General features: G+C 42.9%; 1 protein-coding gene across 1 annotated transcript in view; it reads right to left on the bottom strand.

The window, feature by feature from the left end:
- Positions 1-556: 556 nt before the first annotated feature.
- The window catches only part of EDAR (ectodysplasin A receptor), a 98369-nt gene continuing 87097 nt past the window's right edge, over positions 557-11828 (bottom strand). Inside the window, exons 11-13 of the mRNA XM_008576052.1 lie at positions 10144-10303; positions 9097-9157; positions 557-1018 (exon numbers count right to left, since the gene is read on the bottom strand). Of these exons, the coding sequence (XP_008574274.1) occupies positions 696-1018; positions 9097-9157; positions 10144-10303 (544 nt within the window). The 3' untranslated portion in view covers positions 557-695. The remainder of the gene's footprint in view (positions 1019-9096; positions 9158-10143; positions 10304-11828) is intronic.

Raw genomic sequence — 11828 nt, forward strand, 5'->3', positions numbered from 1 at the left:
TCTCCATTATTGACTAGACAGCCTGTAGGATACGGTGACCTCAAGGACAAAGATACTGAACAGGTAAAGTTAGCCCAGTGAAACCACATAGGGTATTAACAGACTTGCTCTGAATCTGAAACAATACAAGGAGTGGGATGTCTGTATTCTGTAGCCATTTTACCGAAACTTTTGAGCTGCTTCCTTCACAAGGATGGCCTCCTTCATCACCCCAGAGGAAGCTGTCCCCCTCTTAGAACTTTTATTGTATTTTCTTATCCCTTCACTCATCCTGTTTGATGTCTTCTAGTGAAGTGGTTTGTAGATGGGTCTTGTCACCCACTGGAGTGTGAATTACTTAAAGGCAGGGACCAGATTCTTCCCCTTTGCCATCCCACATGGTCTGGTTCATTCGAGGGCCCAGCAGTGTCTCTTGAATGAACTAATGGCGGGATGGAGGGATGGTCAGATGAATAAATATTCATTCTGCCTGGTGAGGTACAAGTGGGTAGCTGGGAGTACCCCAGCTTTAATCCTTTATCTTTGGTTAGATTGGAAGATGGGCCTCATTTCCTCTTGCTACTTGGAACAGTCTAATGCATTTGGTGACATGTCAGAAAGTGCCTTGACTCTCGCCAGTCTGCTGGCACCACTCACAGCTCCAGAGCTCGTTAGACCCTTGGCTTGCCCCAGGGAGGACAGTTCAGGCAAGCTCCTCAGGATATGGTAGGAGCGGGGGAGGCAGGCAGTACAACCCCTGCCCACTCCAGGATGTCTGCACACAAAGACTCCACAGCATCCAGCCGCTCAATTTGTACCAGTTTTGTGAGTAGCTCTGGGATGCTGTAGCCCGCTGTGCTGATGCGGTCGAAGAGCTGCATGCCATCTGTCATTCCCCCAATCTCATCCCTCTTCAGTCCAAAGCTCTCTGCAAGGTGGCGCCACGTCTTCACAACAGCCTTCTCGGAGTTGTATGTGGAGCTGAGCATTCGGCTTGTCTTCTCGAGGCAATCGAATGGCAGCTCTGTGGGGCTGAGACCTATGGAGACCAACAGCCACAGTGAGATCTTGTAAATTGCAGTCCACAGAAGCTCAACACCATTAAAAATTATCTTAGAAACGTTTTTTAAAAATTGAAAATAAAACTCAGATGTGGAAAACCACTCGAAACAACTGCATAGCTCAAGACCCTTCCCCACTTGGAAAATAACTGCAATATTGACAATTACAGTAATCCCCTCAAGACCATTGTTAGCATTCCTCAAGGAAATCAGTATGTGTTACCCTTAGTTGGGTGACCCTGCCTCACTTGAGCTGGGCTGAGGAGGGGGCCGAAAGGACAGTATCATGTCCCTTTATGGGGACTTTAGGAAGGATGCTTTCACTGCTAGCTCAATGTGTTTGGGTTATCTGAACCAAGTTACTGCCAACTCAGTGGTCTGATCATCCTCAGCCCCTGCTGTGCATTAGGCCTACCTAGGAGAATTTTTAAAAATTGATGTATCTTTGCTTCTGAAAGATGGAGTACACATACTTTCCCCTATTTCTCCCACTATGTACAGCTAAATCCATGGACACTATGTATAAGACAAACATAAAACAAGTCCAAAAAGTGGAGAAAAGAAGATAGATCAACTAGGGACCTTGGGTCCCGAAGAATGACATGGTGATGAGTTGCAGCTAAATCCATGGACACTATGTATAAGACAAACATAAAACAAGTCCAAAAAGCGGAGAAAAGAAGATAGATCAACTAGGGACCTTGGGTCCCGAAGAATGACATGGTGATGAGTTCCCTGTTTGTTTGCTTGTTTTTTAACCTCATATATCTCAGACGTGAAGCTAAAGATTTTGAAAATCCAGAAATACTAATAAGCACAGAGAGTCCAACAAGTCTATTCTCTCTAGCCAAAGAGCAGCCTAGCAAGAACAAAATATTAAAACACTAATTGCCAAATGCCACAGAAAAAACTGTGGCCCCACCCCCGCTCAGGCCAGCGAAGGCTAAGTGAGGAGACTAGACCTCCCTCACTAGGCTGTAACACTGTGCCAGGGTGGTGTCAGTGAAGCCCAGGTAGGGAGTTAGTACTTTTACATTACTGGTCTGTAACAAGTCCCCCACTGCATGGTCTCAGTGGGAACCATGTAGGGAACCAGATTCCCATCCCCAACTAGCAGTAAAAGGAGCCCCTGTCTTGGGTTTCAAGGAAGGTTGAGTGGGGAACTTGGATGTCTACCACTACCTGGCAGTAACAAGGTTTCACCCCCTTGCTCTGCCACAGAGCCATCCAGGAGCCAGCTAAAATAGAAGGTCTAAATAAGATCTTATAACATGACATGAAACTGTCCAGGTTTCAAAAGAAACTCACTCATTGTATCAAGAACCAGGGAGATCTCAAATGAGTAAAAAAAGGCAATTGATAGATATCAACATGACAGAAATGGTAGATTATCTAAAAAATAATTTAAGGAATCCATGATACAAATACTTCAACAAGCAATTATGAACATGCTCGAAACAAATGAAAAAATAGAAAACCTCAGAAATAGAGAAAATATAAAAAAGAACCAAATGGAAATATTAGAACTGAAAAATTCAATGGCCAAAATTAAAAGCTCAATAAATGTGCTGAAAGGCAGAGTAAAGACAGAGGAATGAATCAATGAGCTGGATAACAGAACAATAGAAATTACTCAATTTGAACACAAGAGAGAAAATAAGCTGAAAAACACAAAGCCCTAGGGACCTGTGGGGTTATAACAAAAGAACTAATATTAGGCCGGCCCGTGGCTCACTCGGTAGAGTGCGGTGCTGATAACACCAAGGCCACGGGTTCGGATCCTATATAGGGATGGCCGGTTTGCTCACTGGCTGAGCGTGGTGCTGACAACACCAAGCCAAGGGTTGAGATCCCCTTACCGGCCATTTAAAAAACAAACAAACTAACAAACAAAAAAACCCAAAAGAGCTAATATTTGTGTCATGGAGTTCCAGAAAGAGAGGAGAAAAAGGNAAAAAAACCCAAAAGAGCTAATATTTGTGTCATGGAGTTCCAGAAAGAGAGGAGAAAAAGGGTTGGGCTGAATAAGTACTTGAAGAAGTAATGGCTGAAAACCTCTCAAACTTGTAAAGAGGCACAAGCCTAAAACTTCAACAAGTTGAGCAAACCCCAAACAGGAAAAACCCAAAGAAATTCATGTCAACACACATTATAAATAAACTTTTGAAAAATAAAGACAAAGTCTTGGAAGCAGCCAGAGAAAAACAACACTTTACCTATAGGGGAAAATCAATTAGAATGACAGCAGATTTATCAACAGAAACCTGGGGACCAGAAAAAAGAGGCACAGTATTNTTAGAATGACAGCAGATTTATCAACAGAAACCTGGGGACCAGAAAAAAGAGGCACAGTATTCTCAAGTACTGAAAGAGAAGAACTGAACCAGAATCCTATACCCAATGAAAATATCCCTCAGGAATAAAGGGAAAATCAAGACATTCCAAGATGAAGAAAAACGAAGAGAATTTGTCATTAGCAGGTCTTCCCTAAAAGAATTACAAAGGAAAATTCTCTAAACAGAAAGGAAATGATAAAACAATGAATCTTGGAACATCAGAAAAGAACACAGTAAACAAAAGTACTGGCAAACACACTATGCTTCCCTTCTCCTTTTAAGTTTTCTGAATTATATTTGGCAGTTGAAGCAAGTGATTTTGTCTTAAATATAAGTAGAGAAAATATTTAAGTCAACTATAAACAGGGAAGGTAAAGTGACATAAAGAAAGGTAAGATTTCTATACTTCATTCAAACTGGTAAAATGATAATACCAGAAGACTGATGTGTATATATATATATGTACATATATATGTATATATATATATACATATACACACACTAGTATATATTATGCAATAACTAGAGGAACTACTAAAATAGCTATGGAAAAAGATGTACTCAAAACACATCAAACACATCACTCAAAAAACATCAAAATGGAATTCTAAAATATGTTCAAGGGTCACAGGGAAACAGAAAAAAGAAAACAGAGAAATAAAAACCACAGACAATGAACAGTAAACAAACAAACAAACAAAAACTGTAGACTTAAGCCCTAATATAACAATGACTACATTAAATGTAAATGGTTTAAACACCAACTAAAAGGCAGAGTTTGGCAAAGTGGATTTAAAAGTTACACAATTATATGCTGTCTGCAAGAAAGTCACTTCTAAAATAGTGACATAGGCAGGTGAAAGTAAAAGGATAAAAAAAGATATATCATGAAAGCTTTAGTAAAAGGAAGCAAAAGTTGCTATAGTATCAGATAAAGTAGACCAGCACAAAGAAAATTATCAGTCAGAGACACATTCTATAATGATTAAAGGGTCAGTCTACCAAGAAGACATAGCAATTCTAAATAAATATACACCAAACAACAGCTCCAAAATATGTGAAGCAAAAACTGATAGACATGAAAGGAGAGAGAGATAAGTCCACAGTTATAGTTGAAGACTCCAACACCTCTCCCTCAGCAACTGATAGAACAATAAGAAGAAAATCAGCAAGAATATAGAACTCAACGTCATCGACCATAAGGATCTAATTGAAATTTATAGAAAACTCCACCCAACAATAGCAGAATACATATTCTTTGTAAGTGCAGGCCTTAAACCTCAAAAAATGTTAAAGAATTGAAATTGTATAGGGCATATTCCCCTACCACAATGGAATCATATAGGGATCAATAACACAAAAATCTTCACACACTTGAAAACTAAACAATACACTTGTAAATAATCCATGGGTCAAAGAAGAAGTCTCAAAGGAAATTAAAAAATAAATGAAAATCAAAATACATATCAATATTTGTGGCACACAGCAAAAGTAGTACAGAAAGAGAAATTTATAGAACAAATACCCACATCACAAAAGAGGAAAACTCTCAAAGTAATAATCTAAGCTCCCATCTCAAGCACCTAGAAAAAGATTAGCAAAATAAACCCAAAATAAACAGAAGGAAGAAAATAATAAGAAAAGAGCAGTAATCAATAAAATACAAAAGAATAAGGCAACAGAGATCAACATGGAAAGGGCCAGTTATTTGAAAAGATCAATAAACCTGACAAATGTCTAGTAGACTGATAAAGAAAAACTAAAGAGAGAAGACATGGATTACCGATATTGAGAATAAAGCAGGGGATATCACTAAAGATCCTGTAGTCATCAAAAACATAATAAAGCAACTCCAACCTTATACACATAAATCTGACAATTTGGATGAAATTTAAAAAATTCCTCAAAAAGCATAAACTACTCACCCAATATGAAATAGATCATTTGGACACACTTATAATTATTAAGGAATTATAAGAAAATCTCCAGCCCCACATGGTTTGCTAGAGAATTCTACCAAATGTTTAAAGAATTAACATCAATTCTACACAGTCTCTTCCAGAAAATTGAAAAGGAGGAAACACTTCCCAACTCATTCTGTGAAGGAAGTATTAACTTGATACTGAAACTAGACAAAGACAACAAGCAGCTAGAGAATTCTACCAAATGTTTAAAGAATTAACATCAATTCTACACAGTCTCTTCCAGAAGATTGAAAAGGAGGAAACACTTCCCAACTCATTCTGTGAAGGAAGTATTAACTTGATACTGAAACTAGACAAAGACAACAAGCCAAAGGAAAACCACAGACCAATATCTCTCATGAATATAAATGCAAAATCCTTAACAAAATATTAGCAAATAGAATTCAGCAATTTCAAAAAGAATTATACACCATGAAAAGGGGGGTTTATTCCAGGGCAGCAAGGCTGGTTCAATATTCAAAGTCTAACGTTATCCATTCACAAAATTAATGTCAACCATTTACAAAAAACCTAGAGCTAACATTATACTTCATGGTGAAAAACTAAATGCTTTCCCTTTAAGATCAGGAACAAGGGAAGGATTTCTGCTTTCACCACTCTTATTTAACATAATGCTGGAAGTTACAGACAATGCAGGAAGGTGAGAAAAGGAAAGAAAATGCATAGACTGGAAAGGAAGAAATAAAACTGTCCCCATTTGCAGATGTGATTATCTATGTAGAAACTCCTAAGGAATCTATAAGAAATCTCCCAGATCTTATAAGTGAATTCAGAAAGGTTACAGGAAACGTGATAAACATACAAAAAATAATGGTATTTCTAAATACTAGCAATAGATACATAGATACTGAAATTAAAATATCATTTACAATTGCTCAAAAATAAATAAAATGCTTAACACATAAATCTAGCAAAATATATGCAGAAGTTGTATTCTGAGAATTACACAATGCTGATGAAGGAAATCAAAGATGATCTAAATAAATGAAGAGACATACTATGTTCATGGATTAGAAGACTCAAAATGATAAAGATGTCAAATCTCCCCAAACTGATATATGTGCTTAATGCAATTCCTATTGAAATCCCAGCAAGACATTTTGTACATATAGGGAAGATTATTCTAAAATTTAGATGGAAAGGAAAAGGAACTATAACAGTTAAAAGATTTTTGAAAAAAAGAATAAAATTGGAGAACTCTATCTGCTTTCTTATATTATACAGGAATCAAGACTGTGTGGTACTGTCAGAGGGACACACAGATCCATGCAACAGAACATAAAACTGAGAAAATAAGCCTACACAAATATACCAAATGGATTTTCGATCAAGGTGCAAAAGTGATTCATTGGAGGAAAGAGCCTTTTCAACAAATGGTGCTATTGCAAGTGGACATCCACAGGCAAAAAAACGGACCTCCACCTAAGTCTCATATCTTGTATACAAAACATAAAACTATAAAACTTTTAGAAAAAATTGTGGGAGAAAATCTTTGGGATCTAGGGTTAAGCAAAGAGATCTTAGACTTGACCTCGAACACAATCCATATAAGGAAAAGTTTATAATAAATTTGACTCATAAAAATTTAAAACATTCCTCTGTGAAAGACACTGTAAAGAGAGTGAAAAGACAAGCTAAGCTAGCTGCACAGTGGAAAAAAAATATTTGCAAACCACAACCCATCACAGGACTAGTACCTAAAATACATAACGAACTTTCAAACCTCAACAGCAAAAAAAAAAAAAAGAGGCACAATCCAACTAGAAAATGGGCAACACATGGGGAAACTGGATTATTCATACATTGTTAATGGGAATATAAAATAGTACAGCCGCTTTGGAAAACATTTTGGCAGTTTTTAACAACACTAGATATGCAGCTAGCATACAACTCAACCGTTGCACTCCCGGTCATTTGTCTCAGAGAATCGATGCCTTGGGCTCACACAAAAACCTGTACACAAATGTGTGTAGCATTTCTATTCATAATATCCCCTAACTGAAAACAACCCAGAGGTCCTTCAGTGGGTGAATGGTTAAACCAACTGTCATGGAACACTTCTCACAATAGAAAGGAATAAACCACGGACAGCCGAAACAACCTGGATGAATCTCCGCTGAATGGTTCCAAGTGAGAAAACCATTTACGAGAGGTTAGATGCTATACGATTTCACTTTTAGAACATTCTTGAAATGATAAAATTACAGAAATGGAGCGCAGATTAGTGGTTGCCAGGGGCTGAGGAGGGGTGGGGTGGCTGGGAACGGGGTGTAGCTACAATAGGGCCATAGGAGGGCTGCTCATGGTGACGGAATTAGTCTCTGTCCTCATTGTATCAGTGTCAGTGTCCTGGTTGTGACTTTTATGCATGATTTTACAAGATTAATATCTCATTAGGAGAAACTGGGTGAAGGACACACAGGACCTCTGCATTATCTCTTACCACTCACTGTATGGTAAGAATTATCTCAAAATAAAAAGTTTAATTAAAAACAAAAACCCAAAAAGACATTGATGCCTGGGATTCTCCCAGACTAATCACGTCAGGATCTTGGGGCAGGCAGGGTGGGCTGGGTAGGCAGAGACAGCGTTAAGATCTCCAGATGACGCTGACGTGCCCTGGGGCTGGGCGCTACTGATCTGCAGTTCTCCATCTTGGCTGCGTGCAGGTCGGCCACTGTGGGATCATGAGGCCCATGTGCCTGGGCCGCCAGATGAGGCTGAGGGCATGGGGCTGTAAGCTCTCCACCCCCCTCTCCCAGGCTCACTGGAGGGGCTCCTCTTGTGTGTGGGGTTTCTAAAATTAATTGGAAAACCACTGTCCCAGGGGTATGGGCTCTTAAAGCCAGGACATTCTTTGGAACAGAGGAGAGCTCCCTGGGGTGACGGAATGCAAGTCTCTGATGGTCCTCCACTTGGCAGCCGACAGCCCCACCACGCCAGGCCAGGCTCGTGACCCCAGGCATGTAATTATGGAGAGATGCCACATTTCAGCAGGCAGCCAAGAAGAATTCTTGGCCATGGAACTTGCCCTCCGTAGTTATTTCTGGCCAATGGAGCACACGACCAGCAAGCTGGCCAGGCTGGTGGCTGGACAGGCCCACTTGGGTGTGAGCAGCCAAGTGTCAACAGAGCTCACTAAGATGGGAAGTGGGAAAATCCCCTGACCTCAGTGATGAGCTGTTTATCTTTGGGGGTGAATAGGAAGGTAACTGAGAGAATGGATTTTGTGGAAGTTGGGAGCTGTGGGTAATGACTTCAGATTGAAGTCCTGCTGCCTTTTACCCACCCACATCCAAACTGCAGTTCCCAGAAGGTAGGTTTGGAAGGGAGGTGAGAGGCTGTACAAGGCTGTCAGAAATCATGAGCCACTAGAGGGAAAGAAAGGACTGCTGAGAGCTGGGTAAAGGACGGATAACCAGGGAGTTCCCAGGTAATGAAGCCTGTGCCCGCATGTCCCAGAGGTGAGCACCTGCACCGGGCTCTCCCTTGTCCTGTGAGGGCAAGGGCCAGGGGAGTGCTGAGGAGATGCCTTGAAATAGCTGGGAGCCAAATTCCACTTTCCTCCACACCTGAAGTCGGTTCAGGCGGCCGTCCTGATGAGGAGTGCGACATGCCACATGGGCAACCTTCCTCAGTCCCCTCTGTCAGACCGCCTTTCCACTGCTGATAACAGGGGCAGGTTGACAGGGACCCCCTTGAGTAAGTGTACACCAAGTGCTCTTGCACACTTACCTTCAACGACTCCACACACATTGGCATACACGTCCAGTATCTTTTTCCTTCTGCTTTGAATCTATGAAAGAGTTAAGAGAATGTCAACCTTCAGCAAGGGGAAAATGATAGCAAAGACCCGGATGCGCCATCTCAGCATTGGCAGGTGGAAGCTTTACCCTGATACCCAGGAAGCATGCACCAGATCCTCCTGGAGCGTCCCAGCCCTAACTCAGAGGAGGAAGGGGACTCTGTGGGTTTTCCTATGCACATCTCCGGCGCCCACCTGGGGGCGCTTCCTAGGCTCAGCTGGGCAGTCAGACTCACAAGACCTGAGGCCACAGCTATGTGGGAGGACGACCGTGGGGACCACAGCTGGGCAGCTGCACATGCAGCTTCCCCTCCCTGGAGTAGGGCTGCAGCAATGCTCTGGTGCTGAGCGGCCCTGGCTGAACAGTCCATGCCCACACCCACTCACATCTCTTGTGACAACATCACAGGCCTGCAGCGTCCCTGCAAGTGGTGACCCTGTTAAAGAGCCCACTGAACTCGGGCAGCCCAGAGTATGGCATTTCATCAGGACCAGGCCACACCCAGGATGCCACCCAGACATATCACTGTCTTGCGGCCAGGCTTGCAGCCAGAGGCATAGCCAGGGAGCAGCCACACACAAGATCCCCCTGTCTCACTTGGTTCCAGGGCAGCCTGGGGACAATTTGTACTTGTGAACCTATTTTTATGTTAAAAAGTACACATAAGAAATACCTATGTAGAAAGGTGTCTGGTTGGATATATGCTAGTTTACAAAGGGTTTTTTCTGTCCTGTGGCATTCCAAGGGATTTTAACTCTTTTCTCTTTGCTTAATTATTATTTTTCATTTTTTTCACTATAAAGTATATAAGAAATGCTTTCTGTTTTTACTCTCCTACTGTTAACCTGTCACTCTGTCCACGTTTCCCATCTTGGGCATGTGGGAGGAGCTCCCTGGCTCCGAGGAGAGCTCATTCGATAAGAAGTCCTGGTCTCGTGGCCGAGAGGCATAGCGTGAGCGTCTGCAGGAGCCTTACCCCGGCAGACTTGCTGCTGGGGGCAGACTTCTCCCGTGCCAGGTGGACCAGCGACAGCAGGCACAGCTCTGGGGAGCCCTGCTTGTCGGTGGCAGGCTCCTCATCACTGTCCACACTCCGGCTCAGCAGCTGCTCATTCTCAGAGGAGGCATCGTTCTCGCTGCAGAAACAAGAGGGACGTTTGTCAATGGTTCCTGGGAGGCTGCAGCCCTGACGGTTCTCCCAGTGGACCTGTGCCACCCAGGTGTGCCAGGTGTGTTCGTTCCTCAAGGGTTTACTGAGCACCTTGTGGGCACCAGGCGAGGGGACATGAGATGAGAAAGATACAACCCTGCTTCCTGCTCCTTTCCAAAGAAGTAACTCCACTACGGTGTGACCTGCAGCTGTCCGCACATGTGTGTGTGTGGGGGGGTCACAAAGGTGCGGTGGGAGCTCCAAGGGGCAGGGGGCCACCTCAGATGGCACATCTCCACAACCCTGCTTCCTGCTCCTTTCCAAAGAAGTAACTCCACTACGGTGTGACCTGCAGCTGTCTGCACATGTGTGTGTGTGTGTGGGGGGGTCACAAAGGTGTGGTGGGAGCTCCAAGGGGCAGGGGGCCACCTCAGATGGCACATCTCCACACCCCACTGTCTGACACATGGTGGATACTCACTACAGGTTCACTGAGTATGTTCTAGATTCTTATGTTTAATCTCGATAAGCACCAAGTTCAACCTTGTGTCTCCATGCTAAGTACACCCGTGCATGGGCGGCACTGAGTCCACACAGGCTGTCTAGAATAATTGTGGATGAAGCTGACTGGAGCCTCATGTCTGGGAAGCCCCTCTTGGCTGGTGGGGTGACCCACCTGAAAGTCTGCCTCATCGGGTAGCACAGTGAGCCTGGAGGGTGAGCAGGCCAGGAGGCAGGTGCAACAAGCTCAGGCGCAGGCCACACTACTGCTTGCCGCCCAGGTCTGTGCAGGCCTGGGGCCGGCCTTCAGTGCTTGCAGGCTGAAGCTTAAACTCTCAAAACCATTCCAAATATGAGAAAAACAATATTTCTTCTAATAGGCATCCTGTTTGTTTCCAGTGATTTGGCTCGACTTTTTTTTTTTTAAAGAAAAAGATTTATATTTGCTAGTATGTATATATATATAACTCAGTATATACATAACTGGGTTACAGAAATGAAGCCCATATGCAAACACAACCCTAGAGACAGGATAATACAAAGAAAATAAAACAATGTTGAAGCCCCTGGCAGAGCTGCTTCCTCCTTAGGCTTCAGGCCCATCTCGTCCCCACCTAAGAGCAGGTGAAGTGGGAACGCACCACTTCACCGGCCAACTGCCTGCCCCACCAGCTCCTGTCTCCAAAACCCAAGAGTGGATGGCAGGGACCAAAGCTCAGTGCCTTGCTGTCTTTAAAAAACAATTTTCAGGTTTTAATTTTTATGCAATATTTGTGTATGAAATAAGTATTTTTCTAAGTAGGGTCCCCCAATTATCCCTGTCTTCAGGTGAAACCCAAGTCATGGGATATGTCCCTGCCTTTTTGAGTACTTCTCGGAGTAAGAAAGGCTGGAAAAACAGAAGAGGAGAGTCTGAGACAGGATGAGATTATGCTGGACTGGGGCTGGGGGAGCATCTCCGTCTCAGTGAGGCCATGTATAAGAGTCAGATCCACGCAGCACAGCTGGGC

The sequence above is a fragment of the Galeopterus variegatus genome, unplaced genomic scaffold (assembly GCF_000696425.1).
Source record: "Galeopterus variegatus unplaced genomic scaffold, G_variegatus-3.0.2 Scaffold1279, whole genome shotgun sequence".
Lineage (NCBI taxonomy): Eukaryota > Metazoa > Chordata > Mammalia > Dermoptera > Cynocephalidae > Galeopterus > Galeopterus variegatus.